Source organism: Rhinolophus ferrumequinum, chromosome 16 (genome assembly GCF_004115265.2).
Source record: "Rhinolophus ferrumequinum isolate MPI-CBG mRhiFer1 chromosome 16, mRhiFer1_v1.p, whole genome shotgun sequence".
In the NCBI taxonomy this organism is placed as follows: Eukaryota; Metazoa; Chordata; class Mammalia; order Chiroptera; family Rhinolophidae; genus Rhinolophus; species Rhinolophus ferrumequinum.
This window is the reverse complement of record NC_046299.1, coordinates 20,373,829-20,400,053: the sequence shown is the minus strand read 5'-3', so window position 1 is coordinate 20,400,053 and position 26,225 is coordinate 20,373,829. Positions and strand designations below refer to the sequence as shown.

The window sequence follows — 26,225 nt, the reverse complement described above, 5'->3', positions numbered from 1 at the left end:
TTTACAGATGAGGAAACTGAGTCCCTGTCAGTGGACATCAGTAAACAAAACACCAATGCTTGTAATTAAGGAGAAAAAAGTATGTCAAAATGTGGACAGCAATTCTATCTGGGTGGAGGATTTTGGACTATTGGGTAATTTTTTTTCCTTCTGCATACGTTTCTATATTATGAATATGTCCTGTAAAGCTTATATATTACTTTTGCAATAAAAAGAGAGAGAGAGAATTTAAACCCACTGTGAATGCTATGTCAATTGGCTGGAGTTATGTGGACAGTGACCTTTCTCCTCAATGGCCTTCAAAGAACTTACTTTGGCAGAACCAGTTAAAGTCCAGACTGCAACTCAGTGCTCTATCCTCCCAGTCTTTGTGCATTTGTGACTGATGATGAGGCTTTTCTGCTTGTCTTTCCTATCCCTTCCCTGAACACTCAGAGTTTTTGGCCACTTCAGCCTCCGTTCTGAATGGCAGTTGGTGAAAGTGGACTACAAATCTATCTTCAGCCGGCACTGCACCAAAGAAGATTATCAGACCTGGCACCTGCTCAATCAGGTACACCACACGGTGCAGAGGGAAGTATTGGCTTCTAGGCGAGGAGCTACTGCAGCCCTGGTTAGTCATACCTGGGCCTCCCCATTTGGAAGAAGAAGGTCGTGGGCCAACTGAGGATAATGGTGGATTTGGGGGAAGGGTTGAAACCCACACATCCAGGTCCAGTAGATGGTATTTGGGACCATTTGCATCCTGGTATCCTGATCTATTCATTGAAATCACTGAGAGCAGGGGGGAGAGGTGACAATGATACCCTGGGGTTTTAGCTCTATCCATGGAGAAATAAGCCCAGACAGCTAGGCGACCCTAGAATGGATCTATCATTTTACCTTCCCATGAGGAGAGTGAGGGCATTTCTCAGGCCAACCTGAAGGAAGGGGCCTCAGAATATTGGGAACAGAGCCACGGAGAAAGGGTGAGGGCTGGGGGTTAGGGCCTCTAGCAATGGCAGATATTGATCGGTACACAATATAGTCAGGCTTCTGTGTTCTTTAGAAGCACTGCGTCCTTGTAAGTTGTACCAACTTCTCCTGCTCTTTTTGCCCTTGACTAGGAATAAAGACTTGGACATGGTTGTTTATCATAGAGAGGAAACTTTTGGGTCCACTTCAGTTTTACTCTGAAGATGATTTTAAAAGTACATGTATGCCAGAAGTGGGAACCTTTCCACTAGAACTTTTGCTAAAGTCAGCTGGGCAATTGCCTGGTGGTCTGTGAGGATGACTAGAGTCTTTGCATTCCTATGGAGATGGAAAAGAAATAGGATGGAGCAGACATCCCTAGCCAAGTTGGGTGGATGAGTAGTGATAGGCTAGCCCCCCATAGGGAGGCTGTTCCTGTTGTGTAGTAGTAAGACAGCAGCCGTTTTATCCTTAAAACTCCAGAATGGTTACTGGGAATGAGACTGCTACATAGAGTGACCAAAAGAGAACGAATAGGCTAATGCTTCTTGTTGAGAAGCTGGTTTGTTTCACCTTCGTTGTGTTTTTCTGCCTTTCTCATTGTGAACTTTCTTTCTAAGGGGGAGCCTTGTGTCATGGGAGAAAGGAAAATATTTAAGAAACGCAAGCCAGGAGCTCAGTGTGCCCTAGGCCGAGACGCCTCGGGGACAGTGGTCTCAGAACCCTGTGTCTGTGCCGACTGGGACTTTGAGTGGTAAGTCCCTTGGCATCTCACTGTCAATTCCAACCAGACAGGTGCCTGTTTGGGGGGTGTAGATGAAGTTGGAATTAGCAGAGGAACGACTGGCCCCACTTCCTCAGCCAGATGGGAAGTCTGCATTAGTGGAGGAGGGACAGAAGAAGGTATTTTTACTGGGAAGATCACTGTTCTATCGGAGCAGTATGTCCAAGGGGACTTCTTCTCATCTCAGTTAGCAACAATATTAGAAAGTACCAGAGAGGTTGGGCTGGGCACTGACAGAGTTTAGGGAGCTACTGCCTTGGGCAGTAACCTCCAGACAAGTCTGCTCAGCTTGTGCTCTTGCATTTGAACTCTCATCATCATATCTTTCCCCCCTCCAATGACAACCACAAAGAACAAAGTGAAATCTCATCTATGAGCCAATGATTCATAAATTTGCAAGTATTTATCTCCAGCTTTGACCTCCCTTTCCTCTAGCATGGAGACATTTGTGTTCGTCTATCTATTCAGCATTCATTTCCCCTTAAATTGCTCACAGGGATTTCAAACTTAATATGACCAAAGCAGAACTCTTCTTGAATCACCACTATTGGAAGCAATTTTTTGGTTCTTCTTGAATCCCCACCCCAGTGCAGATATCCATTCAGTTACTTAAGTTGAAATCCCAGGAGAGCTTGATTTTTCCCTTTCCCTCACCTTCAGATCCAAGCCATCCACAAGTCCATGCAAGTCTTTACCTCCAAAAGACATTCTAACTCAAAGCACATTTACCCATGTCTACCATTGTCTAGATGCCTCCAGCAGTCTACTCACTCTCTCTCTACTTCCACCCTTGTCACCTTCTCCTCACGGCAACCAAAATTAAATTTAAAAAACCCAAATTGGATCTTATCATGCCTAAGTTTAAAACACTCCGATGGCTTCCCCCTCTCTTAAAATATAAGCCAATCTTCTTACCTTGGCTTTCTTCATTGTAAGTGATTTGGCCTCTGCTGCTACCATCGTGCCTTAATTTCTTACTATTCTTCCCTTGTTCACCATTTTGCAGCCATACTATCATCTCCTGTGCCTTAATTAATCCAGGCTCATTCCTAGCAGAGGAAATAGTGTGTGCTAGGATGTCTTCCAAATCTCAGCATGGCTGGCACCTTTGGATCACTCATGTCTCAGTTAAAAATATCAGCTCCTAAGAAATACCTTCTGAGACCATCTAATCTCACCTACATCCTGGCACTCTCTACCTTGGCCTGTTTTTATCATCTTCTAAGTATTATTCACCATATGGAGCGATCATGTTTTTCGATCACTTTATTATCACCTGTCTTTCCCCAGTAGAATGTAAGTGCTATGAGTGCAGGAGTTTTAGACTGTCTTTATTATTGCACCCTCAGCATCTAGCCAATAGTAAGCATTAAATATTTGTACCATGTTTCTAAATATTGTTCCTGTTAGGAGAGTCAAAAACATTCCAAGTTCTGGGAGTGAGTACATATCTGATCCCAGCTGGGTAAATTCTTCCTCTGCATCACAATCAAAAGTTGAACCCCAATAAATTAAAAAAAAAAAAAAAAAAAAGTTGAAGTTCAATTTAGATATTTTCATAAGCCATTCCAGCTTAAAAGACAAAGCTAAGGTCTCAGGCATGAGCCTATAAACATGGAAGGGGCAGGACCATGACAGTGGCACTTGGGTTTTTCTGGTGTTGAATAACAGAAGTAAGTCCAAATGATCACAGAACAGCTACCCCTGATGACCCCTTCCATGCTCATTTCATACAACCTGTTTCTTAAGGTTTATTTGTGCTGGAAGCCATCTTTGTTTCCTGCTTCCTCCTAGGACTATAACTAGTAACTGTAAGCCAGCCAGGTGACTGTCATAGAGGTTCATTCCTGAATACATGCCTCCGAAATTTGAACTTCAGGAAGAATCATTCCAATGGGTTGTGCTAAATGGAATTTAAATATGAATGACAGTGTCAACTTTTACTCTTTGGAAACAAAAGACATCTTCACACTTGGGAAGAATAGTTTTTAATTATTAACTGCAATCCAGCAAAATAGTCCTAGCAATGTATACAGTAGGCCACTCAGAATTATGATTCATGACATATCTATGTCAACCTAAATATTCCGCACACAAGTATCAGGCATCTTTGTATCCTTCTGTACACTGACTCCATGGAGGTGCACTGTCTTTGTGTATGTCATGCTACATCTTCTCCTGTGTCTCTCTGGGCTCTAGTCCCTCACCCATTGTTGGGAAACCTCACAATTGAGACACAATTGAGAAAGAGTAAGAATCGTAACATAAACATTTTTTATTTCCTTCAGCAATTACATTTGTGAATCTAGAAAAAAATCCCAGCTCTGATTTTCACAATTTTTGACCTTGGGAAAATCTCTTAATCTCTATGATTTTACCTCCTCAGCTATAAAATACAAATACATAGCATGCATCTCACTGGGTTCTAGGGAGGAATAAATGAATTAATATATATCATTAACGTGAACAAAGCATTTATCCTAGTGTTGTAGGTATCCATACAGTAGTTGCTGCTGCTGTTAATCTTGTACCCCAGGGTTAAGTGGTCCCCATGGTATTTTCAGCAAGTAAACCAGAGCTTATACATTCAAATAAGCACTATCTTCAAAGTCTTACCTTTGAGTGTTATCCATTTATTTTAATATTGGTGGCATTGCTTAAAATAGTTCTGAACCTTTCTTTGGAATTGCCGTCAGAATGCATCTATAAGTAAAGTGAGAGAGTCCTTGCAAGGTGTTCTGTGCTTCTCACACTTGCATTGGTAGAAGTACTTACCTGGATCCAAGATCCCATAATGTCAGCATCATTATTACAACATTTTTAATGAGAAGAATGAGCATCTGGAGTGTAAATTACTTGACCAAGTTCACATAACCAAGAGAGAAAGAGCTGGGTTCAAATGCAAGTCTAGCTAAATATTATACCATGCTCTTGCCTCTACATCATGCCACTTCTCAAGAAATCAAACAAGTCTTTATTATTTTCGATTCACTTTATGTATCAGAAGAAATAGGGTTCCCAAGTTTAGTTATTTTAAAATTAAAACTCATCCTCAAATGACCTAGGTTAACTGCTATTGATGAAGTGTAATATAAAATGTTCCATTAACTCTAAAACAGTTATAAATGAAGTAGTTTTGACCATTGGTACTGGAATTGTAATAGATGTATGGTTTTCAAGAAGACTTTATAGAATTTGGTGGGATTATATAAGGCATTGTATGTTTGTCTTTCTATAGCCAATCATGCCTCATATTAAAAAGAAGATAGAAGAACCACTTGAGTCTGAAGTAGGAGAAACAGACACACAAGGCTGGATGCTGGGTTACTGGTCGTAAACGGAGAACAACAGAAAAATAATAAAAAATCAAGAGTGGCCCAAAAAGTATTTTTGTACTACCCTTGAGTATGGAATAGGCAGTTTGATTTCTGAAATTTCCAGGATTTTTGCAGTGATTTTTGTGGACAATGGGACTGAGTATTTAAAACGGTCTGATTTTAAGTTAACTTCAATAAGCATAGTTATCAGTTTAAAAATATAGTTTTTCAATCAAATGTAGTTGGTCTGTTTGTCTTTGTTGCTCATGCTGGAAAACAGTGTATGGCAAGTTCCGTAGCCTGGTGTCCTCCTCAGTGGTCCTTCCTACCAGGAAGTGTTATTAGCTAAGGAATCTGAAACTCCCAGCTCAGTCAGTATAAGAAATTATCATGCATATTCTGCTTAGTTGTTTCGCTAAGCCATATTAGGTCATTGCCATTTGAATGGTCCAGGCAAATTTTAGGTCTCAGAGATAACAGAGAGAGTGTTTAACCTACGTAGTTTAATCAGATTGGGGTTGGTGGGAGGTTTGGAGACTGGGGAGGATGATCAAACATCTTGGTTTTGGTGGAAAACTTAGGGAGAGCAACCTGTACGCCTCCTCTGCTCTAAGAGGGAAGGTTTTATAGATTCTCAAAAGTGTTTATTTATGGAACACCATTAGCTTTCATAATTTTTACACTTCCATCCAGAGCAGGTGTAAATCATGTATGAATGTTGTGTAAATTATGATGTTTCATAAATTATGATGTTTCTGCTTAATAGCCTTGTAAACCTCCCAGTCTCATGCTTACTCTAGGGAGGCACTTTGCAGCAACCTCCACCGTGGCACTGGTGAGGGGCCAGGAACAAATCTTCCCTAAGAATTAAGTTTGTCCGAGACCAGTGTATAGTCAGGTAACATAGGTAACATAAAGGTAACATAAAGAGCTAGCTCTAAAGTCATATGAGGACTGCTAGAAATGAGTTACCCTCTGGGACACCCAAATATACTTGTTCAGTGAGAAACTGGGTTGGATCAGAGGTTGCGCCTAGTAGTTCTCTTTTCTTACTCACCCAGCCATTTACTTAGCAATAACTTTTGCTGAGCACCTACTATGTACCAAGTTCTTTAGATGTATTATTTTACTTAATCTTCTCAAACAGCTCTTGAAATAACAGTCTGTTACTATAGGCATTTTAGAAATGAATAAATGGAGACACAGAAGTTTAGTAACTCACTCAAAATAATGTTATGATTTCAGAGTCCTAAGCCTTAGGATGTCTTACACTCCACCACGTTCAGTATGGTTCCAGATACACAGAGCTATTTTATCAGGTGGTGATATAGAAAGTAGAATAGAAGAGATTTTGGGGTGCCACAGTACATAAACTCAGGTGTGTCTGAAATCCATTCAACCCTTCGTATTCTGCATATAGAGCACAATCATGCATGTTTTTTCTATAGGGTAGGCATTGTGGAAAACTCAAAGATGTGTAAACCAGAGTTACAGAACTCAAAGAAGGCATAACAGCAAATAATAAAAAGTATAATCAGATGCTGAATTTTATGATCCAGATCTATGCTTATCTGGTTATAGTAGCCACTAGTCACATGTGACTATTTGTCTTAAAATGAAATAAAATTAAACATTTAGTTCTTTGTTTTCCCTAGCCACTTTTCATGTGATTAGTGGCCACCATATTGCATAGCATAGATATAAAACATTTCCATTATCACAGAAAATTCAATCGGACAGCACTGGTAGGTGCTAGAAAGGGTCAGAACAAAGTGAGCCCTGAGCACTGAGGACTGGAGTAATGATCGAACGGCTTCCTGCTGGAGGTGGTGGTGGAGCTGTGTAGACTTGCTGCTGAGTAAGTACAAGGAAAACAGGCAGTGCTTCAGGGAAAGCAGATATACAAGTGGAGGGATAAGGCCAAATGGGCTTAGATTAGAAGAAATACTTGAGGGAAGATTGTTGGGTTTTCCAAACAATTTCTGAAATAGTTTGGATGTAATTGTCTTTCTCCAGTTGCATTTAGGCTTATGCCTTAGCTAAACGACGAAGTTATTATTTCATTGTTTTTGTTGTGGTTGCTTCTGTTTGTTGAGTGTTTACTCTGTGCCTACCAGAAAAACCTCTCTCTGCTTGATCCCAAACCCAGCATGCTGTGCTGACCCCTAAAATGGGATAGGGCCACCTGTGGAACACTGATACTGGAATCCCAACTGCCAAATGGGAGAATGGAGGAACTGGGGGTCACTGGGGCTACGATGGAGCTGTGGGCACAGCCCCTGTAGCTGGGCCAACAGACACCATGACTTTTTGGCTTGCTCTAAGAGTCTCGGAATGTCATTCCTGGGGACCAGAGGGCCATCCCTACTGATGAAGTGGTGCCCCTTGGGACTGTCCTAATGCTGAACCAGGTGTCAAGAGTCTCAGTTATCACCTCCATTTGTCATTTTCAGTTATACACAATCTTTAACCAAGTCATTTCTCCATTTTCAGTTATGCACAATCTTTAACCAAGTCATTTCTCCTCATTTTGCTCCTCCATTCCAATCAACCAACTGAAGGGATTGGACCCTAGGAATACAAGTGTCCTTTCCTGTTCTGACATGCAGAAGACTTTTGATTTCTGAAGCTGTCCTGTCTATGCCTTCTTTAGATCATCTAAGGCTTCTCCCTGGATCCCTGGATGGGATTTGTACATACAGGTTCCTAGAAATGGACAAGTTTTCCCCTAAACTTTTAGAAGTTTTAAACCCTTTTAAGAGAGGCGCAGAGGTAACATTTCTTGAAGGAAACCGTTTTTGAGTGTCTGAAGAAGCTGTGGCAGCGTATTTCCCTGAGGCAATTCAAAGTTCCTGGTACATTCCCTCCAAACTTCATAATTCAACAGAAAAACGCCTTTCCCCAGGCAGCTGGAGCAGCAGCTGAAATTGCTTGTTTGTCTAAATCATGCAGACTCCAGAGCTGAGAGGGAGGTTGGGCCATATGAGAGAAATTAATATGGATTCATCAGAAGTTAATGAAGGAGTCCACAGCTTGGAGGCAACCCGTGATATTTCCATTAACGGTATTATATATTAATGAGGTGCCTTTTCTCTTCGGGGCAAAGCAGCACGCTTGATGCCCCCTTTTTAATTACTGTATGGTTAACAGGTAGCAGAGCTGAACAGCATTGCTAAAGATGGTTACATTTAGCGAAGAGCATCAAGGCATTTCTCTCTCTCCCAAAGCTGCTTAGGAGAGCACACTTCCTTCAAAGATTATTAAATTTCTTCAGATTAGCAGGACATTCAACAGATTTATCTCATAAAGCAATTGGGGGAATTTCTAGAAGTAATACAGACACACCACAGCCTCAATGTTTCTACGGATAAACAGTGCTTAGAAATCAGACATTCAGTGGTGTGATGGAAAAGGTTTAACTACCGGATCTCTGGGAGCAAACAACTAAATAAATAAGTCCCAAAGAGCAGCATTTGCTGATTGCTATAAGTATTCCCACCAGGGCCTATTTCAGGCTACCGACATGACACTTGTGAATGCAGAGTTGGGGAGAGATGTGTAGTGATAGCACAACAGTATGTAGTATTTCTAGTGTACAGATACATAGATGTAAATGAGCTCAAGGCCATAGAGAATATGATAATATTTAATAACCTTTTATACAATAGATATTATATATAAAACTACGTAGTAAAGTAATAAGGAATGTCTGTGTTTTGAATATTTATTACTTTCTAAATGTAATTATTAATTGAAATTTCATATAATTTTTAATAATGGTTGTGTTTACCAGCCATTAAACAGCTAGCAAAATCCCTGAAATTTTAAGTTGGCTGTCATGGGCTGTTACAAGCTGGCACAACACCAAGTCCGTATGAAGTCTCAGGCTGGGAGATCACCAGTCCTTGATCAGGAGGCATGGCAAAAGATTTACTTGTCACACAGGTCCCTTTCTCCTTCTTTTCTTTCAGTTTCATTTAAACATGGCCATATCAAAGCTGGTCTTGAGTTCCACATTTCCGTGTAGCGATTTCGAATGACTCTCGCTCACACTCACTCCACAGGCAGCTGTTGGGCACTTGTGATACTCTGTGTGGTCCACACTGAAAAGTGAACTGTGAGCTCCCAGTCTTCCTGTAGAGACAGACCAAATGCAATGGCATAATTTAGTGCAATCATTTTAAAATGTAACTGGAATATCCATTCACCCGGTAAATACTTATTTAATACCTTCAGTGGCCCAGGTTTCGTTCTAGACTCACATTGGCAAACAAAACCAACAGAGGTCTCTGCTCTCTTATAACCTAACCTCAGTATTCCTAACATGTTATGGCCGCAAAAATTGTGTCTGGGGAATCATAGATGGTCTCATCTGACCTAGATATTGATGAAAGATAGGTAGAAAACTACCAAATACAGAAGGTGGTAGAGTGTTCCATGCCAAGGGCATAACATAGACAAAGAGGGTGGAAAGGTTGGCCTGGAGTATTCAGATGTGAATTTGGTGTGGAGGAAGATGGTGGGAAAGTAGGGTGGAATCAAAGTGGGAAGATAATTTATATAATCTCATTAATCACTTGGTACATCTTCACTGTTTCATACTGTTTTATACCATGTTCTGCTTCATAGTGCATTATTCTGTTCTTTCATTGTATCTCTATCTTTAAAAGACTGAAAACCCTTTGAGGATAGGGGTTGTACTTCTCTTACAGACAGGGCACATATTGAGTGACAAAGAAATGTGGAATTAAACTTTCATTCCTATTTCCCTTTCACTCCTATTCTAGTTACACGCATAGACAATTGGCCTCTGATTTCACTGGACTTTCATAAAATCTTGGCTCAAAGAATATGGAGGCAGAGAAACAAAGGAGGGGTGGGTTCAGAGAGAATGATTTCCCTTGCTGTTTTATGTTTCATTAACACTCAGTGGATCGATATTCAAATGTCCAGATTGCTCTGCACAGTCTGTGGGTTTCAGGAAACCCTTGGATGCTTAACTTAGACACATAAATTCTCCTGCCATGCGATGGCACCCTCAATGACCTCTGGTTGGTTACAGAGCAGTAATACTTTATTGCTTTTTTTTCTACCCTGACAATTACATATCTAGGGGCCTATGAAGCTCCAAAAAGTAAGGAAACATCATTTAGATTTCAGATGGGACCCTCTTCTCCTACACTGGTTTATTAGTTTCTCAATTTGTAATGGGGAGGAAAGGGGAAGGGAACCTGACTTTCTTTCTTCATTTTATTATGGGTAGGCTTTTATGAAACCATGGAAAAGAGCTACAGTTTAGGGTTTGTCTTGTTTTGTTAGTTGAGGGAAACAAGGGACCTGAGTTATATGTAATTGGGAGAAGTTTGAATGACTATATATAAATATACGTGAATGCAACTGTATATATCTGTTTGAGAGAGAATTTGTAGGAAACATAAAAATGAAATGAATTTTCAATAACACATGTGGAATCTTAACACATAAATGAATCTTGACCTTTTAAGTCATTTTCTTGGTTATCATCTACTTATTTCAGTAATTTCACTGTGATCCAAAATATAAGTTTAAGTTTCTAACCTCCCTCATACCCACCCCAAGCCAGTGTACCTGCCACATTATGTATATCCATACCCTTTTAAACCTAGAATATCCATTTGATAATCCACTATTTCTTTTATAGGCTGGACTCTAAATGACTTGGGATTATTTCTGAATCTAAAAATTAATTCTCAAAGTATGAATATTTGCCCTTACTGGAAATGTTTTAAAGATTTGTGTTGCAGCCTTGTGGATGGCTATAGGGATGTGTTTCTGTGTGTGTGTGTGTGTGTGTGTGTGTGTGTGTGTGTGTGTGTGTGTGTGTTTGTCTGGGTATTTTAGCATTTGTGCATCTATATCACTTTGCAATATTCATTTTCCGGACAGTGACTATGGCTATGAGAGACATGGAGAGAGCCAGTGTGTCCCAGCTTTCTGGTACAATCCAGCAACACCAGCAAAGGACTGCAGCCTTGGTCAAAGCTACCTTAACAGCACTGGGTAAGTAAAACACCTGAAGGAACTCCACTCAGTGTTTTTCTGTTTCTCCAAATTGAGATTAAAGGGAGCGTCACTATTGAAACAGGATGGAGTATAGATAGAGTTTGTTTATGTGATTTCTGAGAAAAACTGAGGAGTTCTTTAGCTGAGAGGAGCCTTTTAGGAACATCAGAATATATTTCTGATTACTCAATTTCAGTACCTTTTACCATTTTGACAGACGATAGCTATACGTATTGTTTTGGTCAGGCCTTCTCTTCTGGAAAGAAATGCCTCCTTATTTCTTGGGCTCTAAGAGAAATAAATGAACACAAGTGGTATGCAGATGCTGTGATGCTCTCTAATGATAGGTGAACTGAAGCTCTCATGACTGATGCTGAAATCTTATAATGAAAATTCAAAGGTTCCGTCCTAGGAATTCTTAGAATAAAAAGGTCAAGTCACATTTTCTATAATTGTCAAATTATGTCTATGACTCTCTCATTGTTCATTTATTAGTTACTCATTCAGATGCTTGAAAAAAATGTCCTTTGACATTTGTTGCCTTCCCCTTTCCTTGGCCACTTCCATGGCCCAGAATGGATTTGGAAAGTGGACGGGTGGTCTAAGACATCACTTTTCAAATTTTAATGTGCTATGAATTACCTGGGGATCTTGTTAAAATGCACCTTCTGATGTGGGATATCTGGGTGGGGCTGAAGTTCTTCGTTTCTAACAAGCTCCCATGCAAGGTCAACATTGCTGGTCCCAGGACTCTTTGAGTAGCCAGGGACTACAGTGTCTGGATGCCAGTCTCACCTCTTCCAATGGCTCTTCTGCCATTCACACAATATGCCATTGCATGTCAGTCCAACATGTAACACTAACCACATTTTAAGTGCTCAATAGGCACAGGTGGACCATGGCTAGCAAATTTGGCAACACAGCTCCCAACCCATTATGAGCTCACTTGGCAATTGAAAGTAATATATATTTACAAGAGCATATATTGTAATTCCATCTGAGATAATAATTACATATGACGTTTGCTTAACATCCCCCTGAGATCTCTGGATGGAGAGCATACCTAGGAGTTCAGCAATGTTGTTGTGGGGGAGGGGGCAGGAGAAATATCAGGTTTAGTGGAGGGCCGATATCACACATAAAGAATTTGGTTTCATCTGCTTTCAAGGCCCCCAGAAGAAGGCAACATGGATGGACTGGTAACTTAATCCTGATAGAAAGGGTGAAAGAAGATGATGACGATGATGATGATGATGATGGTGGGAGGGGGTGGTGGTGGTTGTTGTGATAGTGGTGGTGCATTTATTTTATATGGTTTTACCAGAATGTTGATTTTCTGCAGCCTTACAGATAGTGCTGTGCCTGGAAATAATGGCCATCATTAGGCCAAGTCTGTGGGCAAGCTCTTGGCTTGACTTCACACGCTGGGGTCGGTGGTCAAGTGAGATGACGTGACATCACTGCACAAAGATGCCCTTGTCCTAGAAGGTCACAGCACCTTGTGGGAGCTTTTCCCATGCTGACTGCTCCTCTGAGGTCATTTTACCTCGGCCGGGTTGAATAGGAGTTTCAAACTTGTGCTTCTAATCTGGCATTTGTGTTGAGCGGGAAATGAACATTAACCAAGAGAGAAAATATGTCATAAAATATCCCAGTGGCTCCAGAGTCAGGACTGTTAGGTACTGAGGTATCGAGTGATATCCTGGGGGTGCAGGGAAGACAGGAAGAGGCTTCTTGAGAGATTAGAGTTCGAAGTCTCATCTTCTAGCGCTTTCTGGTACGGAGAGAGCTGGGGATGGCCTCAGCAACCACAAATAAGACTCCTTCAGAGAGAAGCACCTGCTCTCCTTGCTCCCCTAGGCCGGTGGGTCTGCCTCCTCCCATCTCGTGTGAGTCAGACATTGATTTTTCTTGGCTGGTTTAGACACTGATGCGATCCGTGGCTCACCAGGTAGGATCAATAATAATGTTTAAAGAGCTACTCTTCCTGAGATGCAGGAGAGCGGTTCCTCAGCATCTGTTTAGCTCCCTAAATGGCTGTCTTCTTTGAGACTCAGTTTTTAGGAGCAGCTGTGCGAAATATCTGTCTTGCTCTTGCTCCCTTGCACTGGCTTTGTAACACGCACGCACAACACAACCGAACCACTGACAATTGTCAACACTCTTTAGGTACCGGCGGATCGTGTCCAACAACTGCACAGATGGGCTGAGGGAGAAGTACACTGCCAAGGCCCAGATGTGCCCTGGAAAAGCCCCTCGGGGCCTCCACGTGGTGACAACCGATGGACGCCTGGTGGCAGAGCAGGGGCACAATGCGACCTTTATCATTCTCATGGAGGAGGTAGGTGCTGGCCTGGGTCTCTGAACTCGCAAGCAGGTCATTCCCTGTTCTCTTTGAGGGAAGAAAAAAATATGGTGTATTCGGGTCCCTGCACCAAAGTCAATGTTGAGTAGCTGAGACTTCTAGGAGAAGAGAGAAGGAGGAAAAGAGTGTTTGGGGTGTTTAGAGACCTTCTTGCCTTCATCCCACTATACAGACTCGGACTCAGGCTGCAGTTGGGCCCACTTGTCTCTAGGCAGAGCAGATCTGGATATATTCTTTGAGGTTTCCCTTTAAGCTCTGCTTTGTTGAAGGAAAGTTTATCACCGTAAGACCATATACTGTGAACTGCCAGAAGAAGGGAATGCAAATTTTATCTGTTGCTTTCAGGAACCCCTTTTGCTTTATTCTAACCCTTTACTTCACTGATGAAAAAGCCCATAAGGCTTTCAAAAGGTCTTAAAACAATGAGTGTGAGAATGGGGGAAGATTATTGAAATCCTTTCAATTTATCTTTACGAAGACTGTCGTATTAGTTGCTTTCCCATCAGCTAGCTGCTCCATTAGTTCACTTTTTAGTGCCTTCTGCACACTGGGCAGTAAAATCAGACTGTATTCATTCATTCCAGAAGGGAAATAGATCTGCTGTGTGCTTCTTGCTCCCTACATGAGCTGTTTAATCTCTTCCCAAATCAGAGAGGTTTCCAGGCACGCCTCGCTGAGGTTGTGGGCAAGAACGTTTACCTGATTTACAAAGCCCTCTAGATTTATATGCAAATTGTTCTGTGCTCTTCAGATTTTGGAAAGAGACCAAAGCAGATCAGGAGTTTTTTTCCCCAAGGGTGAATACTTCAGAAACCTTTAAAGTCAAGTCCACACTGCACAGGATGGTGAAGGCTCCTTATCCTGGGGTGACAGATCAGCTTTCACCTACACTGGGCACTTGCATTAAAAAAAAAAAAAAAAAAAAAAAATTGAAATTCAGAGAAGGTCTTTATCACATTTCCACTAGGGAGTTTCCAGGACCAGCGTTATAAAAGCCTTCTCTTGAATGGATGTGAAGAGCCATGATCTTATCCGTTTGAATTGCCTCCAGTTCATTTCCACTTTAATTTATATTCATAAACTCAAAGGTAGTTGCCATTGTATGTGGGACAAGGGAGCAGCTATCAATATTTCACTCACATCTGGGTTGCCATGGAAGAAGAGACAGAAAGCGAAATTATGATCGATGCACATTCACTGGGCAGAAGGATTGGCTCCTGATTCCAAAATGATGTATTTCTCTTTTTATTCCATCAACCATCTTCATATATAAACAGAGAGAGCCAATTCTTCTTTTTCATCTGGTATCCTTATTTTGTGGTCAGGCTTAATTGCATTTATCCAAAGTATTGGTCCATTACAGAGAGTGGGGGAGCACAAAGAAGGAAGGGGGTTTGCATTGGCCCTCAAGAAGCTGAGTGTTGGCTTGGGGTGGTAAGATACGCTCCCCTGAACCGTTGATATCACATGACCAGGTCTCTTGGTTTTCTAAGGGGCCGAGGTACCTTTGAATGGGCAGGGTCAGGAAAGGCTTCAGGGAAGAGGGGCTTAGGTGGGTATAAGGAAGTCCAAGGTCGACAGAGCACAGATGTACTCTTGGCTGGTCTGCAGTGTTTATCTGTAGAATGGGAATAATCATCCTATCCCGTAGAGTTATTTTGAAGGTGGTATTAGATAATATGTGTCACATGATTAGCATGATTCTTGGAATATAATAATAAATACTACAAAATAAGAAAATTATAATTAGAGCATGGCAGTTGAGGATATTAGTATTGAAACCAGACTGCCTAGGTTCAAAAGTTGCCTCTCAAACTACTAGCTGCAAGACTTTGGTCTAATTACTTATTTTTGTCCCCAAAATGGTGACAGTAATATTTTCTACATTACAGAGTTGTGAGGAAGTTAAATGCTTGGAACTGAAAAAAAATGATAAGTGTAAGCTCTTATTATTATGGCTATTGTTAATATTATGACATGGGAGAGGAATAATTAATTAAAGCATGCGTGAGAGAACCAGAGAAGCCCTGGGCTTTCCCACTTTAAGTTTCGTAGAGTCTTTACCTTCCCCTTTATTGCCGGTGTCACATCCACTCAGCCTGCCTGAGTTTGGGCAGACAGGGACAATAGGTCCATAGTGTTTGGCATAGTGCTCAGTGGATATCAGATAGGAATCTGATGATGGTTTTGAGGATGTTTTAGCCCCGTGGGAGAGACTCTCTGTCCTTAGAAGGTGGTGCTAAAGGCACAGGTCAATGCATCAGATAGGAGTCAAGCTGAACCATGTGAATGGAGCCAGGCGAACTATTCTTCCCTTTTGCAGGGTGATCTCCAAAGGACAAACATCCAGCTTGACTTTGGTGATGGAATTGCGGTGTCCTATGCTAACTTCAGTCCCATTGAGGATGGCATCAAGCATGTGTACAGGAGTGCGGGGATCTTCCAGGTGACGGCTTATGCGGAGAACAACCTGGGCTCAGACACAGCGGTCCTCTTCCTGCATGTGCTTTGTAAGTAGCAGAAGCCATCCCTTTACTTATGTTCCTCCCAGTTGACGACTCCCTCTGTCCAGACTTCCTGGGATTTAGGGCTGACGCTGGACCTGACGATTACGTTAAATGAGGACCCAAATTGAAAGATTGAGATGCATGCTCCTCTGTATTTCAGAGTTTCGTGATGCTGAACTTGATTGATTATTTTCAAAGTTTGGCTAACATATCACCAACTGGCCCTTCCTTTTCAGCTCCATTCTGTTTTGATGTAAGTGCGCAGACACACATTGAGGTGGAAATCCCTTTGTTGTCTCTGTTGGAAGAGCCAAAGAATGATTAAGCAATACGTGTTTAGATATTTTAAAATGTAGAACCGAACACACGAAAGATTTTAATTCTTACATCTAAGGGTACTACAAGTTGATTCTTGTTGCAAACTATTCTAAGAACTCTCCAAAATGTTTTTGCTGTCCTAGAATGTATTTCATTGCTATTGGCTATTGCTTGGCACAAACCAAAGCAACAGCTGAAGTTCTGAATATTTGGTTCTGGATGCATTTTGTGTGTTTACTATCCTGGGACTTTACTCATGTAAACTGAAACTGAAATATTATGATTTTAGAATGTTGAGTCAAGGAGATGGTGTTATGGGGCCGGTATTGGCTTCCTAAACCTCTGTCAGCAACACTCATGTGTCTAAGCATTGCGGTGGCTCTTACTTATACATCCTGAAGTGTTATTTTTTGGATAATATGCTATATATATGGTGAAAATTATGTTTCAAGAGAGTCTGAGGGGATACAGGGAGCACCTTTCGTATTACAGCTCAGTGATGATATAAACTCTACCTTATAAACAATCTGCATTTAAGAATTCCCTTGCAAATAGAAATCTAGCTAGTCTCCTAACATTCCTGTCACAATAGTGGCACGAGGACCAACAGAGATAGAGGTAGTACATGGGAAGAGACCTGGATTATAGATCGATTGTATTCCTACGGTTGCCAGACTATGTGGCCATGAGGTAAGTTATTTTATTGCTCAGTCTTCTGAACTCCAACTTTAAAATGGCTTAATTCTAACTGGTACCTTGCCTCACAGGGCTCTGGCAACAGTAAATAGGAAGCATAAATGAAACACCCAATCATTCACTAATTTGTTCAACAGCTATTTGTTGAGTTCTTAATGTGTACAAGGCACTCTGCTAGGTGCTGGGGAGGCAGTAATACAGATAAGGCCCTACCCTTACAGAGTTTACATTCTGATGGGGAATGGGGGAAGGAGTGCTGTCAGAAATGGGCCACCAATGGCCCAAGTGATGATAACTACACAAATTCTAATCATTCTGGGCCAGAAGCAGCAGGTGGGTGGTGTGTAGGGTGTTTGTGAGCCCAGGGTTCAGAATAAGGGATGGAGTCAAACTGGATTATCTGTGTGTGTCAGGGATCCCTGATATCACCCCAGGTTTGGTGACTCTCTAGAAGGACTCACAGGACTCAGCCTATAGTCGGATTCATTACTATAATTTATTACGGTGAAAGGAGACAAAGCAAGATCATCCAAGGGAGAAGGTCCATAGGGCAAAGTCTGGAGGAAACCAGGCACAAGCTTCTAAGTCTTCTCCCTGTGGAGTCACTCAGCACGTGCTAATTCCTTTAGCAATGAGGGTTAGCAACATGCATGAAGAGCTGTCTACCAGAGAAACTCACTGGAGACTCAGTGCCATGATTTTTATTGGATTCTGATCAAGTAGGCATCCTCTGCCTAACATAAATCGGAAGTCCACACTCTGAGAGGATAGCAGGTGTTCAGAATAAACCATATTGTCGACAGAATGAACCATTCTTATCAGTTAACTATTGACTGGGAAAACTCCCAGAGCCAAGTTTCCAGATGCTAGTCAAGGGCCAGTCTTGTACACAGACCTTTCAAAGGATGGCAGTTTCAGGTCTGTGTTAACAGTTTTCTGCGCAGTGTGCAAAATGCTATTTATCGCCCAGCTTAGCACATGATAAATGTTACCTGTTATGGTAAGTAGAGATGACCCTTGAACAACACAGGGGTTGAGGTGCTGACCCACTGTACAGTTGAAAATTCACGTATAACTTTCGACTCTCCAAAATTTAACTACAAATACCCTACTGTTGACCAGAAGCCTTACTGCTAACATAATCTAACACGTTTTGTATGTTATACGTATTATATACTATATTCTTACAATAAAATGTAAGAGAAAATAAAATGTTATTAAAACATCATAAGGAAGAGAAAATATATTTACAGTACTGTACATATTTATTGAAGAAGATCCACGTGTAGGGTCAACTGTACAAAGGATTTCCTGTTAACTTTCTGCCTGACACTTCTGCTGCATTTAAAAATGAAGACAAGAAAAAATTACTTTCCTCTATCCCAAGAACCTGCCCCATCCATGTTCCTAATTTTGGCAAGAGTGGGCTTTGCCTGCAGGGTGCAAAGACTGTGTCTTAAACTTAGACTGTGGCAAAAAACACAACAGCAAGGAACAGGTTTATACTATGGGTTATGTGCGTGAAGGAGGAAATGTTCCTTGAAACTTTTATCGTGCTCATAATTCCCTCCAAATCAATCATGGCTGCATTTACCAGACAGTTATTACAGTGGAAACTGCTCTTGGCCTCACCTTGGGCCATTAGCTAACAAAAGTAGTTGTTAGCTGCCCATAATAACCAATCTCGCACAGATTATTAGATTTTTTATCAAAAAGAGCACTATTTGACAGTGAGGATTTTAGGAGTTTGCTGGGTTCTCTCTCGAATCCCTTTAGCTCTCTTCTTCCTAATCCATGGTCTATCTCTAGGGTGAAGCCTGACACTTCTGGCCCAGGCTATTTGCCTTAAAAAGCTACTAACATATTGTTATTCCTTGAGATTCTATTTACCCAAAGATGCTTGTCCTGAAGCTGGAATAAATGTGACCATGTTTGATGGAGTTCCAATTCATGGAAGCCCCATCCCTTTTGTGTTTCTGTGAGTTTAAGGAGAAGGAGGTCTCCTTTTATCTTCTTGGGCATCCATGGACCTGGCAATGTAAGGCCCAGCCCCTGAGTGACAGCTTACTGAGAAGAATTTGTAGAAACACAGCTGCAGTGGTCTCATTCCTTCACTGTGGAAAAGCCCCGGGTTCCCATGAGCCGGCCAGGGGAGTGGCCTTTAGGCCATTCTCCCATGAGAACAGGAACATTGACTTTGAGGGTAAAAAAGGTCCCTTTCCCAGCAGAGAAAGAATGAGGGGTCTACACCTGGGCTTGGAGAGGGAGATTTCTCATCTCCCTCTTTGGACCTGAGCTGGCCAGGGACTCCTTCAAACTGCCTCATTCTCTCCTCCATTAATCAGTAGAACACAAACCACAAAGGGAGATAAATCAAGTAAACTCCTAAAAAAATCAGTCAAGAAAGCAGTGGAAGCCAGTGTTTTCTCCCACTTTTTTTTTTCACTTTCACCAACAATGGAGCCATACAAAAATAATTGAACAGCTTCCTAACGGAAAATAATTAAGCCGTTAGCCAAATGAGTATCTGAAGTGACAAGGTTCACGTTATTTGCTGGAAGAAATCTTGAGGTGCCGTATGTCTGGGATCAGGTCAGAAAGCTGATACGCAGGTGCTTGAAGACGTGGTGACTGTTCAGGAAAGTGCAATCTGGACAGTGGCAAGCAGGCTTTGTTGGTCTCCTCCCCCAAACATCAGTCCACGTCCAAACACCTTCTCCCCCAATATAAATTTACCTATGGCACAGAATATGCCCAGGGAGACCCAGGCAAATGCCCACTGTCCTTAGAGGCAAGTCTACACAACGATACACAGAAACAGTGACACTGTGGTGGTTGTGGTTGTCATTGTAGGAATAGTGGCAACCCATAATTAACTATATGATACTTTTCACAGCCACACATCACTTTCATATGTTCTCATTGCTACAAGGGAGACAGGGAAAGTTTTGTCCCTTATTTTTAGGACTCTGTAATAGTCTGTGTAGTGTCGACACCCTGTAAGATAGAGGGAAAGATCCCGTATAGGTAACTTTGAACTTCAGAGCAGAAACAAGAAGCATCCTTCTGTTTTCATTTCTTTTCTTCAGTTTAAACTGAGTCATCTTTAAAATGACCAAGGATGCAAATAGCAAAGGCTGGGTGGCCTGAAACATGTCCCACCAATGAGAAGAACTGGCTAAAGCGATGTCCTTGGTGCAGTTGTGACCGCTAGTCACTTTCACTCATCAAACCATCACAATGGAACCAGGAAAATGTGCTCTTGTTGTGAACAGATAATTAGAATATTTTAATTGGATTTGATTAGTAGGAAGCAGATGAAGGGAAAGGAGGAGGAAGGAAGAAAGCAAGGAAAAGAGAGAAAAGGTAAAAGAAGGGAGTACTGCCAACGCAGGCACAATGGCCCATGATTAAAGAGGATGCAACCAACTAACAATTGAGGATAACGGAAGCGGTCTCCATACAATGCACTGACTCCAAATCACAATACAGGCTAATCGTCAGAAATGAAAGAGACTGCTGTTTGTCTTCCTATATATTGGCTAAGTGACTAGTAAACTAGCTTTGTCCTTGGATTGGAGCTTCGCAAGCATTTGTGGTTTGGCTCATCAGATGTTAAATTAAATTAAGTTCAAATGTCACTTAAAAAATCTGATGTCTGATTTGATTTGATTTCCCTATTATACGTGGTGCTTCATTTCAAGTACACACACACACACACACACACACACACACACACACACACCCCTCTCAACATTTGTGAGTTTATAAGCCTTGTTTTATTACAATGATGGTAAAAGGGGTTAAGGTTAAGAATCTGGGAGTGTGATAAAGTCTGAGTGCTTATTCCAGGAATTTAAACACTGACATTGCTCTCCTTGTTCCTGCAGGTCCTGTGGAGCATGTCCATCTCCGAGTTCCCTTCGTCGCCATCAGGAATGAGGAGGTCAACATCAGTGCAGTCGTGTGGCCCAGTCAGCTGGGGACCCTTACCTATTTCTGGTGGTTCGGCAACAGCACAAAGGTTCGGCCCTTTCTCCTTGCTCTCTGCGTAGATCTCTACGCAGTATTGATGTTGTATTGATGTTGGCGACAATGGGGACGCGGGCAAGAGGATGCACTGAGTGAAGTGATGCATGCACATAACTGAGTACCACAGACCTCCCTACACCAACTTCGTTACTATAATAGGGAAAGTTCCGATAATCCTAGGGAAGAGAGTACTTTGAGAAAGTATACAAATCTGGTTTCTTGCTCCTTTAATCAGCATTTCTAAAACATCTTTTGCTCCATGTTTCAATCCTGGCCTTTCCACTCATAGCTATATAATATCAAGGAAGTCACTTAGTATCTCTGAGATTAAAAAATCTGCAAAATCTGAATCGATATGTAAAAAATCCTTATCAAGACAGACCAGGTGTTCTACGGAGGCCATGGCATTGATGTTGTCAAGTTGCAAAGAAAGAAATGGAAGGGGCCAAACTCTGGACTTTGCAGAGACTCCCTGCTCCCAGCCCCTAGTGACGGTGACACTTGTGTCAAAAATGACCATGCTTGTATAACAGAAGCTGAAAGCAGTTAGGTTGAGCGTCCCTCAGTTTAGGGGATTCATATTCTTCTCTGTTCCTATTTTAGTCTTTGCATTTCCCTTGGCCATTCTTGAGACCATTCTTAGAGAGACCTTTAATTTTTTTTTTTTTTAAATAATGTAGGAAGTCTATCATATTAGACTTGGAAACGCTGAATACCTAAAGAAAAGCTAATAAATACTCAGCTACTGGTGTAGTAATTCCTCTAAAACATGGATGGAACAATGCTGGTTTTGTTTGCTAGTTTTGAGATGAGCAAAGGGAACTTCGGCCCCTGCATGACAAGAGTGGGAGAGGCTTCATCCCTGCTCTTTTTTAGGGAGGCAGCATGTGATGGAGAGAACAGAGGCCTGGGAATTAGAGAGAGATGGGTGAGATTTCCAGGGCTCCCACATGCTCACAGCTGGCCCTGTGAACTCGATCAAGACATTTGACCTGAAGTTTAATTCACTCCACTGGAAACTGGAAAGAATATCTATGTCGTCTTGATGTGGTGAAAACTAAGTAAGATAATATGATCTCCCTGGCACACACTAGGTACTCACTAAATGGATACTTTTTATTTTGTCCTAAAAACTGTGAGTTAGGATGGATTGATAAAAAATAAAACTAGATTCATGGACCCAAGGGCCCCTTTTCTGTTCGCATTTTTCATGCTCTACACTTTCAGATCCTTGCCTTGTACTGATGCATCTCTGGGGTTATTACTCACCAGGACAATGGATAGGGAGGTTATTAATAAGACCCTCATTGGTTCATTAGAGGAGTGAAGCTCCCTGTGTGAGATGAACACCCCAAGGTCAAGCAGCTGGTTAATTGTAGTTAGACCTGAAATCCTGGTCTCCTCACTCCCATCTACCACGCCCCACCCCCAGGCCCGGGATGCTTTAGCTGCACCTCTGTCACCTAGAGGTTACAGACCCTAAAATCCTGCCTCAAAAGCTAGCAGACAGATGCGGAGAAGGAAAAAGAGAAGCTCATACGAAGGGAGGAAGTCATAAAGAGAGGGATTTTAAGTTCATTTCTCCGCTGACAATGTGAGCTTTTGGCTGTCCTTGTTCACTGATGATCTTTACTGAGAAACTATTGAGAGCAAGGGGGCAGTTCTTGGCTGTTATCAACAGGATGATTTACTCAGCAGCCCGCGGGGAACTGGAGACATAGTGTTTCTCTACAGCACCGTTTTTTTTTTTTTCTTCCTTTGAGTGCTCATTCTAAGGCCTGATATACCAGACAGTAGCTCATAAATATTTGATAAATAAGCAGCAAGTGGATAAAGGGTTTGGGGAGTCTTGTTTTTATTTCTCTGATGATTATCTGTGTTGGCTCGAACAAATCACCTGGTCTGAGTCTCAATGTTCTTTTTTCTAAAGCGAGGATACTAATGTCTAATCCATGAACATTGAGTTATTATTTGAAATGTCTATCTATCTAATCTATATTATACCATATTATGAAAGGGCCATTTTAAAATTACAGAATGACATTATAAATTTATTTTTTTAAAAAATGATGATGAACTGAGGTATTCCTTTAGCTAGAAATTTTCCATCTATAAACTTGAGCATAAAGTGCTACACAGATACCCATACCTCAGAGGTTTACTAGTTGTTTTTTTGTTCCCAAGAAAACAAGAGAATGATAACACATGAGAGCCATTTGAATAAAATAGTTTTGAAATAAGGTAAATTTGGGTTGGGATTCAGACTCAGATTTTTCTTGGCTGTACACCTTCAGTCAAATCATGTAATTTCTATGGGCCTCAGTTTTGTTATTGTAATGTTGGAATAAGAGTAGTAGTAACTATACTGTGATATTGCTTTGAGGATTGAGTGAAAAAAAGGTACTCTTAGAACACATGCAAGCACTTGAAAATACAGTCGCTGTTGTGCTTTCTCATCGTTTTCATCCATATCTCAGTGACAAACCTGACTTGCTTCCGTAGATTTCCCTCTCACCTCCAAGAATGGTTACTCGGTCCATTTGAAAGAGATACATTTTCAGTGCTTTTTCCTAACACTGTGCTATAAACATATCAAGGTGGCCACTATACCCAATAACCGATCCAATGAGCACCATATTTGCTTCATAAATGAATGTCAGTGTTTCTCAGTGTCATTGTGAGTTCTCTGAGTTTAGAGACTAGCAAACTGACCTGTACAAGGAGTTAATACTAATTTTAAGCATTTATTCCTAGTACTGCTTCGTATGAGACTCTTCATACACATTATTTTATTTAATCATTAGATCATCACTGATAAAGGAGAAATTATCCCATTTTACAGAGAAAACACTTAGGCTAATAACCTTGGAAGGCAGTGTTGCGTGTGTGTGTGTGTGTGTGTGTGTTTGTGTGTGTGTGTGTGTGTGTTGAGACTAGGTGAATTGGACAGGTTCACCCAGGTGACTGAATTAAGTCAATCTCTCAGTAAAAATCAGTTAATACCCTCCTTTATATCCAGCCTTCTGCTTAGGAATGAAAGAGCATACAGAACATTGCCCCTACCTTGAAGGAAATTGCATTCCATGTAGAAGGCAAGATGAACACACATGCAATGATTGGTGTGCAAGTGTGATGTATAAGTAAATAAAAGAGAACAAGCTTTCCTGAAATCCAGCTGTAGTTTCCTAAACCTACAAACCTATCCTCAGAAGATGTGAAATTGCACCGGTACCTCCATGGATCCTTTTCAAGAGCCTGTGTTTTGTGCTACATGTTGTGAGGAATACAAAGCCTTCAAGTTGTTAAATTCCAGTTGTTGCCTTCAAGAAGTATAATCTATTTGTGAATATGAGGTTAACCTCCAAAGCTAGGTTCTACAAGGTAATAGATACTCTAAGGTACTATATTAAGGGAAATAATCTTACTGGCCCAGTCCAGCAACTTAGAGGATGATGGGTGCAAGCTTTATTGGTCATGGAAGAAGTCCTGGGTGAAGTTGGCCCTAGGCCAGCACACAATTGAGGCAGAGAGGAGAGAAAGGGTAAGGCTTTGTGTAAAGGTAAGGCTTTGGGCATGGTTGTGGTCTGTGTAGACTGACTCAGATAAAGCAGAAGGTTCTCTTAAGCAGAAACCAGAGAGAAAAATGAATCGTGGGGAGGACAGATGACAGATGGCTCTGAGTGACATACTTGTAAATGGATGCTTTTTATTTTGTCACAGAAACTCAGATTTAAGATAGAATGATGGAAGATAGAACCAAATTCATGGACAGTGATACTTTAGGCCCTGAGATATTTTTGAAGAGTTTCTGTGTGTGTGTGTGTGTGTGTGTGTGTGTGTGTATTTGAGGACTTTTACTACAGTCAACAATAATAGTCTATACATACTATTTTGCTTTATTTCTTTCAAAATATTCTTAGTGTGTATTTTAGAGCTTTTACATAGTTCTAATCATAGTATATCCAAATTATATATTCTGCCTTTTCCACTTTATATGACAAGCCCTTTTCACACATTACTATATAATCTGATGGAGGTTTTAAGTAAGGCAAGAATATTGATTGCATAGTCTGTCCAATTTCGGAATGGCAGTTTTCACCAAGGTATATATTTAAATTGTGCAGATTTTATAATATTCAGTATTAACTTGACTTACTGTGCCTGGCAAACTGGTGAAAGCTACGTCCAAAGATTTCCCTGAAGTTCCCTGTTCCATCGGTCAAGTGAAAATATCACAACTAAATAGTCACTCAGAGCTTTGTCCATTTCTTCCTGGGCTCAGTGGATAATATGTGACGTGTTGCACATGAGGGATTCTCTGTGTAAAGGGAGGTACTCCAAACCCTAGGCAGGCATGAGGCATTACTATATTTTGCCGTGTGTAATGCACACCCACATTTTTGGCCCAAGTTTTCAGGGGAAAAAGTCTTTCGTTTTAATTTTTTAATTCAAATTTTTATTTGTTTATATTTAGGTACTTGGGTTTTTTTGTATTATAAAGGAATTTTAGCATTTATTTATTTATCATTACACTTTTAACTCATAAGCCTACATAAAAGAATTAAAAAATTTATGTAGATACAGAATTAGTACGAACCATGTATAATGCGCTTCCTTATTTTTCCCTCACAAATTTGGACAAAAAAGTGCACATTATACACAGCCAAATATGGTATTCTAAGGAGCTTCCTTGTGGGCTGGCCCTGCAGTGTGGACAAAGCATAGAGACGGAGAAGTCAATTGGCCGCCTGTTGGATTTGTGGGGCTCTGCAAGGCTAATTTGCTGGGATTAACAGAGGTCTGGCTTAATAAATGTGTCTGCTTGCCTAATAGATTTTGTAAATGAACCTTAAAATATTTGATTTAATTTAGCATTGTTCGCTAGATATCGGTAGCCAAGAAAGAATTCAAGGATCCTGTTGAGTGTTCCAGCTTTGCAAGGAAGGTAATATCAGCCATGATGCCCTAACAGCTGATGAAAAACAAAAGCCATTTTAAAAACAGAATTAGGTTCTGCCATCTCCCCAGCACAGAACCCTATGGCCTGCCACCCGGAAACCAAGTGTGACCATTCAGCAGTTTGTTTGCTGTGGCTCAGATCCCTGACTGGCTAATGGGATAGCACACCCTTTCCCACCTCAGATGACATTCCATTGTCCTGCCACCCTGTGTCTCTGGCCTGTGGTTCTCCTAGGAAAGCAGCTGGATAG

The 26,225-nt window shown here is 41.2% G+C and overlaps 1 protein-coding gene across 1 annotated transcript in view; it reads left to right on the top strand.

The window, feature by feature from the left end:
* SORCS3 (sortilin related VPS10 domain containing receptor 3) overlaps positions 1 to 26,225 on the top strand; it is a 539,475-nt gene that overhangs the window by 492,981 nt on the left and 20,269 nt on the right. Inside the window, exons 15-20 of the mRNA XM_033131434.1 lie at positions 436 to 553; positions 1,575 to 1,708; positions 10,981 to 11,094; positions 13,267 to 13,438; positions 15,786 to 15,972; positions 20,874 to 21,007. Coding sequence (XP_032987325.1) covers positions 436 to 553; positions 1,575 to 1,708; positions 10,981 to 11,094; positions 13,267 to 13,438; positions 15,786 to 15,972; positions 20,874 to 21,007 — 859 coding nt within the window. The remainder of the gene's footprint in view (positions 1 to 435; positions 554 to 1,574; positions 1,709 to 10,980; positions 11,095 to 13,266; positions 13,439 to 15,785; positions 15,973 to 20,873; positions 21,008 to 26,225) is intronic.